This window comes from Cheilinus undulatus, linkage group 7, assembly GCF_018320785.1.
Source record: "Cheilinus undulatus linkage group 7, ASM1832078v1, whole genome shotgun sequence".
In the NCBI taxonomy this organism is placed as follows: Eukaryota; Metazoa; Chordata; class Actinopteri; order Labriformes; family Labridae; genus Cheilinus; species Cheilinus undulatus.
Genome location: NC_054871.1, coordinates 3,492,251 through 3,512,780, shown reverse-complemented (window position 1 = coordinate 3,512,780; position 20,530 = coordinate 3,492,251). Strand labels below are relative to the sequence as shown.

The window sequence follows — 20,530 nt, the reverse complement described above, 5'->3', positions numbered from 1 at the left end:
TAACAACAGACTGGACTCAGATGAACTGCTCTGTGATTTTAGATTGTAGTGTTAGAGGGGCGGGGTCATTCCCTACTGTGGGCTCATGACATCATGAGCCCACATATTTGCCCCGCCCACATGAAACCAGTCTCAATCCAGAATTCAGTCACATGTATATCTCAGTGTATTCACATGTTTACAGCAGATTCCAACATATCTAGAGTGTTAAGATTTAGATTTCACTTTACAGGGACCTTAAAGTGCTTAAAACTCATTATTTTAAACTAGATTTTGGCTACATTTTATCTTGATATACTTTCGTACAAACATTTTTCTGTGTTCTCTGTTCATCATTTATGGGGAGTTAGCCCCGCCCCCAGGTTCGGTTGGCACTCCCTGCTTGGAAGAAAGTTCTATGAAGCCACATCCATTTCTTGAGAGGGGTGTGGTCAGGGGTGGAGTCAGACAGCTCAGTAACATTTAAAGCCACAGGCACAGAAACAGCTTGTTCTGAGCAGGGCTGAAACAGAGAGGTTTTTAGACATGCAAAAATCCAACACTTGAGTGTTTTTACTGCAACAAACTTCACAGGCATGTTTTGTGGACCTCTGAGACAGATATAAACTTGTCTTTAAGGGGTAGAATATGTCCCCTTTAAGACAATAGGAGACATCATAAGACGTACCGAAACATTAAAGGATTCTCCTGAAGAAATTATCTGGCACACGGTAGGATCAAAAACAATCCAGTCCAATTTACTTTATTTATTTTAAAAACATTGAGCTATACCAGTATTCACTATTTTAATGGGGCACATTATGAAACTTTTGGAGACATTATGAGACATATGAGAAATAGTATGAATGTGTTTTCTGATTGCAGTATAGAAAAACCCTGACTAGTGTATCTGACTCTGATATAATCCAGATTATTCTTCTGTCTTCATGCAGCTCACCGTCTGCAGGTTGAAGTGAGTCCTCTGTTTTCTGCAGCAGAGAGGGGTTCAAGTCTGAACCTGACCTGCAGAGCCTCTGAATGTCCCCACCCCCCTGCCCTCACCTGGAGGAGGATAGACGGGGCAGGGGCGGTCCTCCAGAGGACGCAGCAGGAGGACGGACTGTCCCTGCTCCACCTGCAGGACCTGGACCTCCAGGATCAGGGAGAATACACGTGTGAGGCCGAGTGTGACTCTGTGACCAGGACGGCAGATACAGACGTCCAGATTTACGGTGAGTCTGACACACCCGACACCAGCTATTAGTATTATCACTGCAGTACGGTGGCTCAGAGAGGACAAACAGCTGTGAAGAGATGAAAGCAAGACAAAGAACGACTACTTTAGTAGAAGCTGACACTTTGTGTCCATTATTGCCACCTCATTTTGCCACTTTTAACCTATTTATGCAAATTTCTGTGGCCATTTTTATCAATTTTTGCCACAATTGCAACTTTTCACCCATTTTGCATCATTTTTCCCTACTTTTTGCCACTTTATGTTCATCCCTTTATCCCCCCTTATGGGCAGCCTTACATATCAGCATCTACTTTACCAAGAAAAAAGGGGAAAAAAGAGTTGATTATCATCAGTCAGAAAAGACCATCCAGAGAAGATGCAGATTTCAGAGATCTTGAAAGAAGAGTTAGTAAATAAATCCACAATCTGAAACACTCAACAAGTAAAATGCAGGTATTTTTTCATTTGCAGGTATTTTTTTTGCCATTCAGGCCGTTTTCTGCGTTTCCTGTCTTCAGATTTAGATGTCTTCTGGGATTAGTCAGGGAAATGTGGCTCATGTTGAGTGTGAGGAGATATTTTTGACCTAAAATGAGACAAACCGTGTCGCTCAGCGCTGAGTTTTTGCCGTGAAACAGAGAATCTGAACTCAGAGCTGCTGTGTTTGGACAGAGCGGGGGTCAAAGGTCAGCAAGTCTAAAGAATGAAAACACTCACTCAGATCTGTTTTTAATCTAAACTCCAACACACAGGAAGTGACACAACAGGGGAGAAGAAACTAAAAACCCCTAAAGCATGCCCCCGCTCCCACACATGCAACCCCCCCCCCCCCCCCGTACTCCTCAGAAGAGTGAGATCCTACCCTGTAGAGAAAGAGAGTCTCACAATCACTCACTGTGGTATTAAAAAAAAAATCTCTGATAAAACGTCTCTACTTGTCGGCGGGTTTATCCCCTCAGTAAATATTTTCAGTCAAAGTTCAGGATATTTAAACAAAGGAAAATGACTCAATACCAGAGCTGAGGAAAATATTTATTTAACTAAAGCAACAACTAAACAAACACAAACACTTAATTCTTTCACCAAGTCCAAAATCTAGATAATATCAGGTCCAATGAAAAATCTAAACACACGAAAATCCTCAGGATGAAGTGAGAGGAGGGACAGAGACACGGCTGCCCATAAGGGCGAGAGAGTTCTGGGGCCCCGCCAAACTGGGGGCCATGGTGGTCAGCAAAGTCACGGCCCATTAAAAAGTTAAGCTGTGATAAACATGTTTTAATTTTTACCAGAATAATACCCACTCTGGGGGCTGCACGGCGGTGTAGGGGTTAACGCTGTTGCCTCACAGCAAGAAGGACCCTGGTTTGCTTCCCAGTCTGGGCCTTTCTGTGCGGAGTTTGCATGTTCTCCCGGTGCATGCGTGGGTTCTCTCCAGGTACTTAGGCTTCCTCCCACCACCAAAAACATGCTCGTCAGGTTAATTGGTAACTCTAAATTGCCTGAATGTGAGGGTGCCTGGTTATCAGCCCTGTGAATGACTGGCGACCAGTCCAGGGTGTACCCCGCCTCTCGCCCAATGACGGCTGGGATAGGCTTGCCCCCCCCCCCCAGCGGGATAAGCGGTATAGAAAATGGATGGATGGATGAACATCCACTCTGATTAAAGCAATAAATATTTGTTTTAGGGCTCCACGGCGGCACACAGATTAACGTCGTTGCCTCTGACCGGTCAGGGCCTCTTTGTGCAGAGTTTGCATGTTCTGTCCGTGCATGTGTGGGTTCTCTTCAGGTACTCTGGCTTCTTCCCACCATCAAAAACATGCCTGATAGGTTAACTGGGGACTCTAAATTGCCCATAGGTGTGAATGTGAGCGCGCCTGGTTGTCTATCTCTATATGTCTGTCCAGCGATTGACTGGCAACCAGTCCAGGTTGTACCCCACCTCTCAGCCACTGACAGCCCGACACGACCCCAAACCGGATAAGTGGTTTAGAAAATTGATGGATATTTGTCATAATGTATGTATGCCATAATAGATACCTGTCTTCAAAATGTAGGCCCATTGTCTTTAAACAGAAGTATAATGGGTTAAAAGTGGCAAAATATGCAGACAAAGTGGTGGAACGGGTTTAAAAAGTGGCAAAATGGCTTCAAAGTGAAGAGAATGGGTCAAATTTGGGAAAAACGGCAGAAAGGCTAGTGAAATAGGATCTTAAAGGTGACAAATATGAGTGGGAATAGTAGCAACAATAGGTAGAAAATAGCACAATATGGGTCAGAGTAACTAAAACATGCTAAGTGGTAGAAAGGGTTCAAAAAGTGGTGTAGAAATGGTGTTGAAATAGGATTTTAAAAATAGCACAAATGTGGCAAAATGGGTTTACAGTGGACAAGAAAAATGAATAGAAAAGGGGTTAAAATTTGAAAAAATGAAGTGAAATAAAGGGGAAAAAATGGTAAAAAGTGCACAAATTTGATGAAAAGTTGCAAATGGTGTGGCATTGACATAGGATTTAAAAGTAGGATGAATAAATAATTCAAACATCAGAATAGATTGACACACTATTCATTTATCAACTTTATTATTTTATTAATTGGTGTGGCAGTTTTTAGCCATCTTAATGTAAATCCCTTTTCTTTAAAACAGAATAGAAATGGGTTAAAATCTGCAAGAATGGATTAAAAAATGGCAAAAACTGGAGGAAAAAGTGGTTAAATTTGATTAAAAGAGGCAAAAATTAGAAGAAAGCCACACAAAAAAAAAAATCGGGGAGAAAAGGCAAGAAAGGGATAAAGTGGCAAAAACTACCATATAAAGTTGTAGAAGGGGGATAAAAGTCACAAAAATGGGTGAAAATTTTTGTGAAATGGGATTAAAAAGTGGGGAAAATTGGTTTAAATGGGTAAAAAGGGTAAACTTAGGCAGAAGAAAGGGCAGAAATAGGCAGAAATTGGTTAAACTGGCAACAATGGGCATAACAAATAGTAAAATGTGGTTAAAATGTTCAAAAATGGACATAACAGGAGGTTAACAGTGAAAAGGAGGTGAAAAGGGTTTAATAGTGACATAAATGTCTTTAAAGTGTCTAAAATTGGTGGGAAAAAGTGATGAAACTGGTTAAATGTGGCAAAATTGATGTAAAGTTAAACATACAAAATCAACATTAATTGAGTAAAGTGGCAAAATGGAGGAAAAGAGGCAAAAATGGGCACAGAAAATACAAAATGGATGAAATTGGAAAATATTTGTGACAGAACTGAGTAGGGAAAAGTGGCTAAAAGGTGGCACAAATTAATACCTTAAACATCAGAAACCAATAATAGTTTGACACACGTTTCAGCTCCTAGCACCAATGCTACTGATCCACAAACACTGATACTATTAAAACATCAGAACTGGGGAGGGTCCATTCTCTGGGATTATCAGGGGACTGTTCTCTGGGTTTATCAGGGACCAAGCCAAATCTTTAAGCAGGCCTGCAGTACCATGCAGACTGAAGCCTGATTCATACTTTTGTGTCACAGTTATATCCTAAGTCTGCTTAGTCCTAAACCTTTTGCAGAGGTCTACCATGTAGCCAACATGTACCTCCTCTGATTGTAACTCTGCTCTGAAACACAAACACTGGTCCGCTGGTTGGCACAGGCATATTGTAAGTGTTTCAGAGTAAGATAAATGGCTGCAGACTCAACTAGTCAAATCTAGCCAAGAATATCATGCTCTTCCTCCTCCATGTCTCTCTCAGGGGTCAAATAGGTGCAAGAAAACTCCATCAGAGATCTATTATTGTACGGTTGAATGTCTGTCTCTTTTTTTTTCTGCAGCGTTTCCGTCTGATCTGGTCCTAAAGGATCCTGGTCCCATCCTGCTGGGTCAGGAGGCGGTCCTTATCTGTGATGTCATGGACGTCTTCTCAGCCAATCAGATGAGGATCCAGTGGTTGTTTGAGAACGAGACTCTGAGGTCAGAGTTGTTCACGTTCTCCGGTTCCTTGCAGAACGTCTCGTCTGTTCTTCAACGCCAGGTCACAGAGGAAGAGCAGGTTCTGACCTGCAGGGCGGAGCTACTGACAGAGGGCGGGGAGGAGTGGATGTCCAGGAACGCCAGTATCCACCTGCAGGTCCACTGTGAGTGTCCAAGATCATTAAGGAGTTTCTATTAAAATAACTAGGGGACTTTTATTGTGACGTAGCAACAGGAAGTGCTAGGGTGTAAGATGAGGAGGCAGAAATGACACATTTAAAATAACAGACAACAGAAAAGGATAAAACCCAACCATTTTCCCTTGAACCTACTGAGACCCATTCATAACCATCAGCAGGGGCTATTTTAGTCATTCTGAGGTCGTTTTAGGAGTTATAAAATATCTCATCAAAAATCCCTCCATAAACCAGAGCTACAAAAACACCTTTAAAAACGAGGAAACACTAAAAACTATCAGACAAGTTATTAACAACAGGAATGCATCACTACGAATCAGAGACATGTTTGAAGCTGGCAGGAACAAGTTTGGAATTAAACTGATTTATTAGTGCAGAATTTTCACAAAAGGGAGGTTTAAAAAGAGCTTTACATACATGCAAAGCATAGAAAAGGCAATGCATAAAAACCTGGACCAAAAATAACCAAACTAATGACAACAACAGCACCTTTTTTTTGCAAAATGACCCAAAGAAACATACCAAACCGACAAAAATAACCCCCAAAAATACATTATGAGTATGCAGGCAACAGGAGAATCCAGTAATATGGACAGAGACCAGGAGACAGACAGATGTAAGATGAGAAGAATAAGATAAGAATGATAAATAGAACAATAAGAGGAGACAGAACAGAAAAGCAAAGGTGGAAGCTGTAAAATGACATAGGATGTTGAACAATTTTATTTATTTATTTTTTTACTTAGATGTATTCTACCAGGAAAGCCTCATTGAGGTTAAGAATTTCATTTACAAGAGTGTCCTGGCCAAGACTGGCTGTTTAACAATGAACATTAAACATAAAAACACCACAAAAACCAGATCAACCAATCCAGAGTCACAGATCAGAAAGTCATCAGTCAAAATAACCTGATGCATCTTCCTCCAACGCCTTCAGTCTACTTTTAAACCATTTGAAAAGACCAGCTCCCCAAGATGGATATTTTCCTGCAGAAGATTCCAGGCTGAAGGAGTAGCACACCTGAAACCCTTTTTACCCATGTCAAGATGGACCTTGGGTACAAGTAGGATGGAAGCAGATTAAGTAAAGCCTTATAAATAAGGATATGCCAATGATTTAGCCTGCGAGTGGTCAAAGAAGGCCAACTAACTCGATCATACAGAGAACAATGATGAGTTAAGGACTTAGGTTCACTATAAACCTCAGCGCCCCGTGGTACACAGTATCTAAAGATTTAAGGCACAGATGTCAAACTCAAGGCCCGGGGGCCAAATCCGGCCGGCAAGATGATCTCATGTTTCTGTTCTAATTGTCCCATCAGTCTGAGGTCTGCAGATTTCCTCAAGTATAAAAATGTGAACGTATTCTTGATGATTTAAGATATCCTTGTTAAGTCACAAAATCTGTAAAAAATAAGGAGTAAAAATATTTAGATAAGAAGTCAGGAATGTGGGAAAAGAAATTAATTTGAGTTTTATTTTCACATTTTCAATTTTGCATCTCACAATTAGGACTCAAACTTAGGATTTTGACTTTTTATTTCATACTTTGAGCATTTCAACTCATAATTTTGACTTCTCATATATTTTGAGCTTTAAGATTCATAATTTTAATTTTTAAGTGATATTTTGACCTTTTTAACCTTTTTGTATTTTATCTAATATTTTTAACTCCAAACTTTGACGTCATAATCCCATGGTTTGATCTCTCAGACTCACAATTTAAAATTTTTAATCATGTTTTGACTTTTAGTTTCATGATTTTTACTTTCTTTCTAATATATCTGCCTTTTAAAAAACATTATTTTTCAATTTCAATTCATGTTTTGCCCTTTATGAACTATTAAATTTATTTTTCTCAGATTGTGAGCCTTTAAACTTATCTATTTAACTTCTTAAATTTCAAAATCATCAGTGCTAAGTTTTTTTTTTCATATTTTATTACCAGTGAAACAAGGTTGACAGTTTATGGTTAAAAAGGTGACCCTGTCAGGCCCTCAGGTTAGTCCTGAATCCAGAATCTGGCTCCTGTTATCGCTGTTATTGAGTTTGGCACCCCTGATTTAAGGCACTGAAAAAATGCATGTATACAGAACATCACCGTAATCAACCAGAGGCAGAAAATGGGCTGCAACAAGTTTTTTCTTTGCAGAAAAGGAAAGACAAGATTTATTTCTGAAGTAAAAGCTCAGTGTCAGCTTTTACTTTTTACAAGTTGGTCAAAATGAAGCTAAAAGTCAAAGAATCATTGATCAAGAATCCAAGATATTTATATGAAGAAACAGACTCAGTCACATCACCCTGAGACGTGGTGACATGAGGAAGGTTAAATGACTTTCTCTTTGAGTTTGAAAACATCATCAGTTTGTTTTTTTCAGGATTCAGAATCAATTTAAACTCCCACAGAGTTTTCTGTACAATATCAAAGATTTCCTGTAAGCGACAGAGAGCCTGATGCTGTGTAGAAGCAGAACAGTAAATCACATTGTCATCTGCATATAGATGAACATTAGCGTTTGGCTCATTTTGACCAATTCTGTTGATATAATGTATAAATAACAGTGGTCCCAACACTCAGCCCCGAGGTACTCCGTTTTTAACTTCAATACATTTTGAAGTAGTTCCCTAAAGCCGGGTGTACACTGTGTGATTTTCCTGCGATTTAGCCATGAATTTTGAGTTGCACGACTCACTCTGAAGTCAGGCCGACTTTGAGTTGGATCTGGCGTCATTTGTTGTGCTGTTTACAGGGGGGTACAATGGCCGACCACGGCCCGACTATGACCTGACGACCTGCTCCTGATTGGTCGGGAGGATTTCTAGCATGTTTGATATTTTGGTCATATGACTTTCTGATGCACCCCGCTATGATAAGGGAAATAAACGAGCAGGAGACAGAGAGAGATAGCGGGAGAGGTAGAGGTGGGAGAGAGAGAGAATATGACTGGAAACTCTTCACCCTCAGACCCTGAGGAAACTTCGCTGGTTTCTGTCACAGTCCATCCCGACTTCAGTCGCACAGTGTGACCACACAGCTTGTGCACGGTGGTCGTGTGTCATAAACAATTCAGTCGTACAGTATGAGATGACATTCTGCCACGACTGTCGTATGGTCAGCTTGAAATCGCACAGTGTACACCCGGCTAAAGCCTGCACACGCTGAGTTCAGTTGAATAAATCATTTTCAAACCAACAGACCAACTGTTCTGACAGACTGATACACAAAGTCTGACTTTTAAAATTATCGAAAAACTGACAAAAAAGGCCATGAGAACCAAAGCAGACAAACTAACAAACAAAAAAAACAGGGAAGCGATAAAAACAATAAAGGAAGTAGAGACTAAAAATGAGAAGAGAAGTAAAAGGGACATTTCCAGTAAAAACATGGAGACAAATTAGTAAAACATGAAGACATTAAATAAATAGAAAAGTAAATAAATGCTTTAAGATATTTGGACATTACTCTGACTGTGTTTGTGGGGTCACAGAGTAAACTCAATGAGCCACTGCTCAGTATTTCGATCAGGGGTCTGAGAAGATGCTTACATTTTCATTTCTTATATTTATCTCTGTAAACTCACTCTGTGGCCCAGAAAACTCTTCCTAAGTCGCTTTAATGTCTCAGAAGACACGTAGACGTCAAGATAAATTCTTAAAATCAATGAACCAGTTGCATGGTGCAATGTTTAATGGAGCGTCACCAGTTAATCCAACTCCAGTTTAACCGTGACACCAGTGATGTGAGTTAAAACTTCTATTTAGTTACTTCTGAGATGTGTAATATTAACACATAATCAAGTATGCTGTGATAATTTAAAAATGTCTCTCTTTTTTTCCATTTTATTTTTTTGTGCCTATGATTTTTAGTTTTTCTTAATGACCTCCAGAGTTACTCCATCTATAGTAACACTTTGGGAAGTGCTGCTTTAAGCCAACAGAGACAAGTTTAAATCAAAAAAGCAGATCAGAAGCCAGTTTACACCAAAGAAGCACAAAGAAGGATCCCGTTTAAAACCATCAGAGATGAATTTATGATTAACAGAAACACTTTTAAATACATGTTTGTTTGTTCCCCTTAAGCCAGGCTCAGTAGATGTGATCTTCAGGTTTTCTTAAAACGGTTCCTTTTGTTCTCAGACGCTCCGAGGAGAACGTTCCTCTCCTTGAGTCCAGCTGGTGAGGTGGTCGAGGGCCAACAGGTGACGTTTACCTGCAGCTCTGAGGGAGCTCCGCCTCCAACACTGGTGCTAAGAAAAGACGGGGTGGAGGTCCAGAGGGCTGACTCCGCCTTCCCATCACTATCCTTTAATGTCTCTTCGGCCCAGCTTGAAGACTCCGCCCACTACCAGTGTGAAGCATCCAATCAGCATGGGTCTCAGCTGGTCGGCAGCTCACTCACTGTCAGAGGTACTGATACACTTTATCTTGCACAGCAGACTTTTATTTTGGTAGTTTATTTGTTTATATATCAGGTTTTTCAACAGACTGTTTCTTATGTCCATGGCATGGAATATATTTCACATCCATCAGGGCAAAAGCCCGCTTACAGGGTCTATGGGTCTCCTGTCTCTTTAAAACTGTCATATCTATGCAGCACGGGCTGTTTCATCCTCTGAGCTGCACAGTAGACATGGGTCGTTGTTAGCATCTTAAAATTAGTTAAAACAGCCACAGTAACAGGATCGACTTCATAAATAAATCTAACAAGTGCTCTGTTAGCTATATACCACCTTAAAGCCAAAGCAAATGAAAAATTGAGTCTTACTGTGAGTTGTCCCTTATTAGTGAGACATCATACTGGTGATCTCAACTGTAACCTCAGCTAAAACAGTAATTCCAGTGGTCATGGTTTATTTGTAGTAGTCCTGAAGACTACTGAAGAATCCTCCACTGTGGATAGTTCACCATAGTACTCCTCTTATCAATGGCTCTTCCCACACTGCTGCTGCTGATTAGCCAGGACGTCCCGAGCATGAACACCCAGCTATGGTGTAGTGAAATGGAGCTCTTGCCATTGATCCATGCCTTTCTACCTGGCATGATTCTGTGTTGAATTCTGTTCCAATAAATCTGAGATTTAGTCAAAAGTAGATTTACCCACTCATCAAAATGCATTACAGCTCTCTGCTTGGCCCAGGCCTGTCATTGTCCCATCAGTGTTTATGTCACTCAGCTCTCTACAGTTCCCTTTAATTCAGCTTCTGTATTACCTGGAGTGATAATTCCCTCAAAATCCTTCCTACCGCTGATTTCTCTGCAGTTTTCAGCTGCTCTGACAACCCGAAATGGGTTTAAATTAGCAAAAGAGGATTACCTGAGGCAGAACATAGGCAGAAATGGGTTGACTGGCAAAAATGGGCAAAACAAATAGTGAAATGTGGTTAAAATTGTTTGAAAATGGACGTAAAAAGTGGTAAAAAGGTATGAATAGTGTCAACAATGGGTCAACAGAGACATGGGACGAAAGCAGCAAGATTTGGTTTAACCTGAATTCCTCTTATCAGACAAACAAATATCCTTTTTTTATGTATTTGTGTAATAGTAAATAGCCTTCTTAAAATGTGAATTCTTTCTTAAAACATAATTAAAATAGGTTAAAAATGTCTAAAATTGGTGGAAAAGGTGGTTAAATTGGATTTTAAAAGTAGCAGAAATGGGTAAGAAGTGATAAAATTTAGATTAATGTGGCAAAAAATTGGCAAAAATTGGCCTAAAAAGTGGTCAGAGGGGATTACAAGTGGCTGAAATGGGTTTAAATGGGCAAAAGTAGTTTAACTGAGGCAGTAAATAGGCAGAAATGGGTTGACTGGCAAAAGTGGGCACAACAAATGAAATATGGATAAAATTGTTAAAAAAAAAAAAAAAAAGGACATTAAAAGTGGTAAAAAGGTGTGAATAGTGGATGAATGGAGGCATTGGCTGAAAGCGGCAAGATTTGGTTTAGAAGTGGCAAAAACAGGCTGACAAAAATATGATGGAAATGGTTTAAAATGGACAAAAAAGGGTTTTAAGTGTCAAAAATGTGATGAAATTGGGAAAATTGGTGGGAAAAAGTGATGGAAATGGAAAGAAGTTGGGAAACATTGTTTTGAAGTGGCAAAAATGCATCCAGATTGTGCAAAAAATTGATGACAAGTGGCACTTGTCATCAATTTTTGCAAAATTTGGGCCCTGATTTTACCACTATTATAGTGGGAAAATGGTGTTGAAAAGGTGGTTAAAAAGCAGCAAAAATAAATACTTACAGCATTAGAAAGCAACAAAAGTTTGACACACTTTTCGGCTCCAAAATGAGGAAACTGTAGCTCAGGATGTGAGCACCAATGCTACTGATAAACACAGGAGCCCTGTGGTACTCCGTTTCAACTTTGTGATAACAAACATTAAAACAGAACTTTTCAGATTCAATCCTCCACTTTATCTTCTGCGTTTTGTTCTGATGCTTTTTTTCCCCTGTTCTGACGGCTGTTATCAGCCCAGCGACCTCTCACTCCCTCTCCCGAGGCTCAGAGCTTCTGCAGACAGAAATAAACTCTGAGTAATCCTTCAGACTCCTCAGCCTCCAGCAGACGCTGATTCAGAGCCCATCTTCACTGAGCTCTCCGCACACGCTCATCAGTACGGATTATATTACAGTGATCAAATCAAACTGTTAGTGTTCTCACACCTGAGGGAAGAGCTGCTCAGTCCCAGCATGCACCTGTCTCACCTGTAAATGTCATTTTTAAAATTCTGGTTATTGATTTCAAAAGACAAAACAGCTCAAACACTTTGAATAGAGCGTCCATCAGCATGGTATGAATATGATTATTATGTTGGTGGTGGACTTTAACAAAACGAACCTTCAGCCCATTCACTCTTTATGCCAAGCTGCTCTGAGTTTTTATAGGTTTCTTCTATTTCCTCGTAAAAACACAGAATCTGTACGTCTCTTAACTGATAACATCAGACATCAGAGATTTCCACAGTTGAATAGAAATGGATTCACCTGACCCACTTTTGTCCTCATAGCCTCCATAGCCTAGGGTGACTGTTTGTCACAGTTTTACCAGGACTGTCCCGTTTTTCACATTCTGTCTCCTGAGCACTGGTGGACTCAGAGGGGGGGTATTTTGGTGCCCAAATGTGCCCAAAAGCTTTCTGTTCCCAAACGGTTCAAAATGTTGCAGGTAAAGATAAAGGCGGATGGTGCCACTATACACTGAATCCAGTCACTTGTAGGGAGGTTTTTAAGGTAGGAAGAATGAATTTGACAGCAGGGGGGTAAAGCAAACATGCAGCAAACTCATGCCTGATATAAAAGCTGTGACGGTGCATGCCAGAGCAGTGTTCATTTTGGCAGATATTTTTAATTCCAGTTTTAGTTTTAGTCTTTAAATGAAACGCATTTTAGTTTTAGTCACATTTTAGATGCTTCTACCCTTTTGAGTTTTAGTCTAATTTTTATTCTGCAAAAACTAAAAACATTTTAGTCTAGTTTTAGTCCGTAAAAAGTCCTCACATTTTAGTCTTTACTTTTAGTCCAAGCATTTATTTTCTTGCCTAAATCTGGTGCCAAATTATGGTAATTTGTTCTCTGCACTCTGTCTAACCTGGGGTCCATGCTTTCTACAGCTGAAAGGCAGAATAACTACAGCTACATTATTGTTAGGCAGATTTACCCACAGTAGAGAAATATCACGGATTTTGAATGTCCGACAAAAACTAAATTACATTTTAGTCTAGTTTTAGTCATCTTGATGAAAACTAAACTTTTTTGTCAGTTGTAGTCATCACAGATCTATTTTGTCCGTCTTCGTCTAGTTTTTGTCATGGAAAAAGGCTGTCGACAAAAATTTTTAGTCATAGTTTTAGGTCGGCCACACACAAAGGGATTTTAAGCCCGATTCGGAGCAAGATTTGCCCCCTTCGATGATCGTGGGGGTGTATACTGCCTGGAGCCTCGTCGCAAATGATTATTTGTCTGAGTAGTCTGCATGTGTGTGATTCATTTACTGCTCCAAATCGCGTCGTAGCCTCCCAAACCTGGAATCGTAAATATCAAACATGTTTGATATTTACGATTCGAGGTTGTAGTGCCGCTGACGGAGTACCCACAACAACCAATGAGAGTGAGCAGACCGGGTAGCGTCACCAGACAAATCACCGCTCCAGCCAGGATTTTGTCCTGAGTCTTTCCCTTGTTTTATGATTGTTACTGCACCTGTAACTCATGCCAGGACAGCCTGTTGTGGAGAGACAGCAAGACGGTATCGACAGACATGAAGTCACGTGATCACGCAAGGTCGTAGGCAGGTCAGCAGGTGTGTGGTCTCCAGTGATCTGACAGTCTGGCGTTCAGAGGATTAAAGATGAAATATCGTTGGAAATTGTCCTGAAGTCTGTGGTCTCTCAGGGTTTTAAAATTGTTTCAGATTAAAAAATCATCTAGTTTGTGGCAGGCCTTAGTTGTCAAAATTAACACTGGGCCGGAGCGAACATGTGAAGGAGATTCAAGCAGCAAGCATGGCGCCAGTCTGAAACGGCCAGTTAAGGCAGTTAAGGCAGTTTTTAGTTCAATATAAGAGAGATACACACATCTATCCAATAAGGTGAATTTGTCTGATCATGCAGGGTTCCTGTTAAATTGGGCCATGACAGCTATCGCTCCATTTCTCCATGATCTGCCCTCTTAAATAACTCTGCTCTTCTAAACTCCCCCAGAGAATCTCTTGAAGCTCCTGTATTCTGCATTAGGACAGACTGCTGTGAAAATGAAGCATGTAAAGATGACAGTATGTTAGCTACTGCACCCCCCTGTATCTATTACATAATGAATCCTGGATGTCAGACTGTGAATGTTTAAACCACGGCCATTTTAAATAGAACAGTGATGAGCTGTTTCCTTAAATGTGACAAAAACTGAAATGATGTAAACGTTTGTCTAAAGAGGAAGTGAACTAAAAAAAACCACACGCGGTCAGATGACAGAGGGGTCCGCTATCAGGTGATGATGTGTGGGTCGAAGGGTTAAAGCTGGTTAGCGGGGTCAGCTCAGCAGCTCATCGACTGGAGATTTACTTATCTACAGGACGTCTGCAGACAGCCTACTTTATTCCTCATGGTATCCTGAGGGATTTTTGATGCTTTTTGGTGTCTGACGGACACTTTTTGCTACTTTTAAACCATTTTTGATGCGTTTTGCCACTTTTTCCCACTTTTTTTCCCATTTTTGCTTTTTTTTAAACCCATTTTTTCCTTTTCCCCCATATTTTCCCACTATCTTCCCATTTTCTGCCACTTTTAATCAGAATGGGGTTTTATTGTTGAGTACATTTTCATAAACGGGGAATGTGACTTGGTGTTTGGTGCAAAACAGGTAACATAGAGCCCAGTGTACACCTAATGTTTAACCAGAATTGCAAAGGTTACAGTGAAGGGCAACCATAAGGGGTCCCAGTCAACTGGGGGATCATGGAGGCCAGTAAAACCATGGTCCATTGTTAAATTAAACTGTGATAACCAATATATTTAGCCTAAACAATAAACACTCTTATCAAAGTAACAAAAATTAGTTTCATTTATTTATGCTTTTGTCAGATAAAGCCTTCTTAAAAATGCAATCCCCTTAAACTGATAGTCTTAGCATATATGCTAAAAAGGCCTTAAAATTGAAATTATGTATAAAATTATTTTATTTTAAATCATGGAGTACATCTTTTCATTTAACTGAGAAAATACAAGAAAGCAGATTCTGCTTTTATATTTCATTGTCAGTTATTATTTTAACATGGATCATTTGTTATAAATGATTCATTAAAAATCCATGTAATCTTGTCGTTTGAGCTTTTAATTCCAAAAACGTGCACAGTCCTTGTCTACTGTATTGAATGACGTAGCGACTTGACTCTGGCAACATGGCGGCGACGCTGACATCCAACCGACCAATCTTCCGTCGCATATCATGTCTGTGCTCAGTGATATGTGAATTTGGATCATAAATCCAAAAAAAATAAATCCTAAAAAAATGGTGGCAAAAGGTTGCTAAAAGTTGGCAAAATTGTGGTAAAAAAGGGTAAAAAGTGATGGGGAAAAGGGGCAGAATTAGGCAAAAAATGGACAGTTAAAAATGGGCGGAAAAATGGAATGGCACACCCACTGCAAAAATGAATAAAAAAAGGGGGACGGGGCAAACAGGGGTCGAATGGGATAAAAAAAAAATTTGGCGTAAAAAGGCCCAACAATAGCAGAAGTGGGCAAAAATTGGCAAAAAGGTGTTAAAAATGGGTTAAAAGTGATGGAAAAATCTGTCAAAACTGTGAGAAGAAAAGTGGCCAAACAAAGGCAAAAATCTGTGAAAAAGGATTTGAAAAAAAAGAAAGGTGGCAAAATTGAGCAAAAAATGGCCAAACAGTGGAAAAAGTAGACAGAATTAGGTTATAAGTGAGTAGAAAATGTTGCAATAATGGGCAAATAATGGATGAAAAATGGCAAATAGGTGGCAAATGGGTAAAATGGGGGAAAAACATGTTAAAAGTGTCAAAAAGGTGAAAGAAGTAGGATACAAAAATAGTTAAGAGGTGGTAAAAAGGGGTTAAAAGTGTTGGAACAACTTAGGAAAAAAATGGCCAAACAATAGCAAAAGTGGGTGAAAAGTGGCAAAAAGGTGTCAAAATGGGTGAAAATGGGGTAAAACAGGTTGAAAGGGTCAAAAAGGTGACAAAAAATGTTAAAAGCAGTAAAACAGTGGCATGAAAGGAGTTAAAAGCTGCAAAATGGTGGTAGAAGGGGTTAAAAGTGATGAAAAAAAACATGGCTAAAATGGCTGTCTATAGCAAAAGAGGGTAAAAAGTTCCAAAAAGTGTCAAAATGGGTCAAAATTAGCAAAAAGAAGTGGTGAAAATGACAAAAAGCTGCAAAGTGTTGGTAGAAAAAGCAGTGAACTTGGTTAAAAGTAGCATGAATGAATAGTTTCAACACCAAAACCCAGTAATAGCCTGCCACGCTTTTCAGCTGTTAGCCAGGATGCTAGCAGCAATGCCACTAATCTAACACACATGCACTGATATCAATGAATCACAGCTGGGGGGGGGGCATGCTCTGGGGTTTTCAGAGGCACTGCCAGATCTGTGGGCAGGCCTGGTTACACTTGGCATAAAGTTGTAGGAATAACGTACGGCTGTACAGATTCCTAAGGCACACCTGGACTTACCTCAAGGCACACCGGAGTGCCTCGCCACCCTCGCCACAGAGGAAGACTACAGGTTTTAGGAGGCTGATAAATCATCTTTGCCACTTTTCATCCTTTTTCCACCTCATCATGGATCAGCAATGAAGTCTAACATTACTTTCCTCATAGTAAAGTTCATTGTGCCGGTACCCATTGGTAACATGACCAATAAAAGGGTAATTCTGTTTTTAAAAAGGGAGATTAAAATGATTATCACAGCTTAACTACACTGGACTATGATTTCCTGACCTCCATTGGCCCCAAGTTTGGCTCTGCCCCAGAGAACTCTCACCTTCACCCCCTTATGGGCTGCTGCTGGACCGTGAGGAGGATAGAGGAAGAGGACCTGAGAGTGCAGGAAGGTGTGCCGATGAGCAGGAGGTCAGAAATGTTTGGAGTGGTGAGGTTGTGGATGGCTTTGAAGGAGAGGAGCAGAATCTTAAAGTGAAAGCGGTAGTTGGCCAGTAGCCAGTGGAGCTGCTGAAGAACAGGAGTGATGGTGTAACCGGACGGGGTTCTGGGTGATAAGGGCACCAGAATTCTGGACTAATCAGAGTTTATAAATGGATTACTGAGGAAGACCACGAAGACAGGGTTTACAGTAATGGATCCAGGAAGTGACCAGAGAGCGGACTGAAATAGCAGCAGATGTGGGAGTGAGGGATGGACGGAGGCGGTTAATGTTGCGTGGATGGAAGTCTGCAGACTTGGCTGGTAACATTATTGATGTGGGATTGGAAAGATAGTCGAGGATTACGCCTGAGAGGAAGGAGAAACTAAAGAATGATCCACTGTGAGGGGGAAACTGTCAGATTTTGTTATGGTGGATCTAGTGCTGATAAGTAGAACTCCAGTTTTATCACTGTTGTTAAAGTTGTGTGGAAGCCAGGACTTGATTTCCTGTTGGGATCCACAGAAGGAGGAGGGTGGAGTTAGGTTTGGTGGATAGGTAGAGCTGGGTGTCGTCAGCATAGCAGTGAAAGTTGATGTTGAATACATGGAGGTCATGATAAGGAGGAAGTATGTAGATAGTGAGCAGAAGGACGCCCAGGACAGAACCCTGAGGAACGCCAGTAGAAAGTGGAAAAGGGAGAGATTTAGAGACAAGTTGTGTGAACTGTGTGTGGCCAGAGAGGTATGAATTATACCAGTAGAGGGGTGTGGTAGTGATTCCAATGGAGGTCGGTCTGCCGAGGAAGATGTGATGGGAAATGATGTCAAAGAATGAGGATGGTTAAGAGTCCTGAGTCAATGAGAACATCATTCTAATCAGTCTTAGTGTAAGCCATCTGGTTTAAGTCCTATATCCAAGATTTTTACCCTTTATAGTACTAGTCCTGTTTTTTTCACTTTGTATTTATTACATGTTTGTCATAAAGTTAAAGAAGAAAGAGGAAGTCAGGAATAAAAAACACAAACAAGCTGATTCACAGATATGTATGCATGCACAGCAATATATGAAGCCTAGTATTAGTTCACGCAGGACACGCCAAACTTTTTATCTCATATTTTGACCTTTTAGGTTCTTAGTTTTAAATTTTGAGTGATATTTTTGCCTTACAAACATGATTGTGACTTTCTTTTTTATATATTTGATTTTTTAAAGCATTATTTTAACATCTAATTTCCTTTTTTGACCTTTTGAACTAACAAGTTTGGCTTTTTATCTCAGATTTTGAGCCTTTAAGCTAATCATTTTATCAAAATCACCTATCGTCAGTGCTAATTTTTCCCCCATAATTTATAACTGGCAAAACTAGGGTTAACAGTTTGATTAAACGTGGGCCCCGTTAGGCCCTCAGGTTAGACCTCAGTTCAGAATCCAGCCCCTTCTGTGATTGAATTTGACACTCCTACACTATATGGACAAAAGTATTTGGCCACCTGACCATTCCACCAACAAAGACTGTAATGACTTTATATTCAAATCCATGTGCTTTAATACGGGGTCGCCCCTTTTGCAGCTCTAACAGCCTCCACTCTTCCTGGAAGGCTTTCCACAAGCCGAGCATTTATGAGGTCAGGCTCTGATGTTGGACCAAAAGGCCTGAGAGACGCGCGATTGGTCACTCCACAGTTTCCACTGCTCCACAGTCCAGTGTTGGTGTGCTTTACTCCACTCCATCTGATGCATGCTATCTGACTTGGTGATGTGAGGCTTGCATGCAGCTGTTACCATGGAAACCCATTCATGAAGCTCCTGCTGCAGTTTTAGTGTTTACATTAAAGCCAGTGGAAGCTCAGAACTCTTCAGCTATGGAATCAGAGGAGACTTTTACCCATGAGCCTTAGCAGTTGTTGACACCACTCTGGGATTTTACCTGCTCTTCTGCTTCTTGGCTGAGTTGCTGTTGTTCCTAAACTCTTCCAGTTTTTTATAACTTTTTATCACTTAAAGTTGAGTGTGGAATATCCAGCTGGGATGAAATTTCACCAACCTCTTATTTCAAAGGTGGCATCATCACAGTTCCATGGTTAAAGTCTCTGAGCTCTTCAGAACGTCACGTTTAGGATTACAGATGTTTGAACATGGAGACTGCATGGATAGGTGAAGATTTTACACACTCCAATGTGGATCTGATTGGAACACCTTATCTCAGTCATTTGCAGCTGAATGTTTATGAACCCTCCCTCCTGGATGTTTGCTTGTTGCTGATGAAAACACATCACGATGATCCTAAGAGAAGAAAAAGAAGATATCATCTCATCACCTCTAACATCCAGTCAAGTAGTGAGAGATTAAGGAGAGATGATGCTGGCATAAATAATTCAAAAGTCAAACCCAGAGAATCTAAGAAAACAGGCTGGAGCTAGAGATCCTGTCAGTGTCCTGACACACATTCCTCCTCACTACTAAAGGTCCTGGTACATGTGTGTGCCAAAAATAACAGGCGATGTCAGGTCACATGTTTAGTATGCATGCCAGCATGCTCCTTGGCTATTTTGACCCACAATCCTGCACAGAGTGGAGCAAACTCGGACGTCCCAATAACCAATGAGAGCTTCGTTACAGACTGAAGGTCCAGATGAAAAACAACACGACATAGAAAGACAGCACAATTCATAAAAAGCACAGTAAAAGTTTATTATTATTATAAAAAACAGAACTTTAATAAGTTCAGACTTACTAGAGGCATCTATACATGTCTCCATAACTTAAGTGCTATCTTTAAAGCATCATTATTATCTACCTGCAGCCTCTGCATGCTTGTTGTCTTATAGTTTGTCTATAAGTGTGCAGTATAACATCTATAAAGACTATTCCGTTCTGCAGCACACTTTAAAGACAGACATCCTCACAACATTTTCATTTATTTAACCTTTATTTGGATCAGAAATCTCTTTTACAAGAGAGACCTGGCCAAGGTAGCAGCCAAACAAAGTCAAAAGTGATATAAAACAAGTACAGATACATGACACATAAATGATCAATAAAACAGTAAAAATAGAGTAAGAGCTATTCAGAGAAAGTGGCCTCTCAAGAAAAACAGTGATATTCCTCCTTTACTGCATTCTTTATGATACTTTTAAAATCATGAAAGGATATGAATGTTTTTAATTTGGGAGATTTTTGAAGGATATTCTATGACCATGGTGCATGATAGGAGAATGCCGTTCTGCCCAGATCCGTCAAAAACTGGGGAACATTCAGAAGCAACCACTTGGAGGCTGGCAGATAGTCACTACTAGAGCTGATAGAGAAAAGGTTGCTGAGGTATTCTGGGAGTTTTCCTAGCAGAGCTTTATAAACTTAAAAAGTAAGGCCATTTGTGTTTGATACATTATTTCTTTGCTGTAACAATGCTTCTTGGTAATAAATCTTATACCATTGGAAAGCCTGTTTATTACCCTTTTAAATGATGCCACATTTGTAAGGATCATGCATTTGTAGGATGAGCAGCAGAGCTGAGTATGTGGGTTGCGCCCATGAAAAATGTGCC

At 40.2% G+C, this 20,530-nt stretch overlaps 1 protein-coding gene across 2 annotated transcripts in view; it reads left to right on the top strand.

The window, feature by feature from the left end:
* The window catches only part of vcam1b (vascular cell adhesion molecule 1b), a 43,988-nt gene that overhangs the window by 14,575 nt on the left and 8,883 nt on the right, over positions 1-20,530 (top strand). For both annotated transcript variants that reach the window (XM_041791280.1, XM_041791279.1), the window contains 3 exons: positions 933-1,211; positions 5,045-5,347; positions 9,518-9,787. In XM_041791280.1, coding sequence (XP_041647214.1) covers positions 933-1,211; positions 5,045-5,347; positions 9,518-9,787 — 852 coding nt within the window. The remainder of the gene's footprint in view (positions 1-932; positions 1,212-5,044; positions 5,348-9,517; positions 9,788-20,530) is intronic.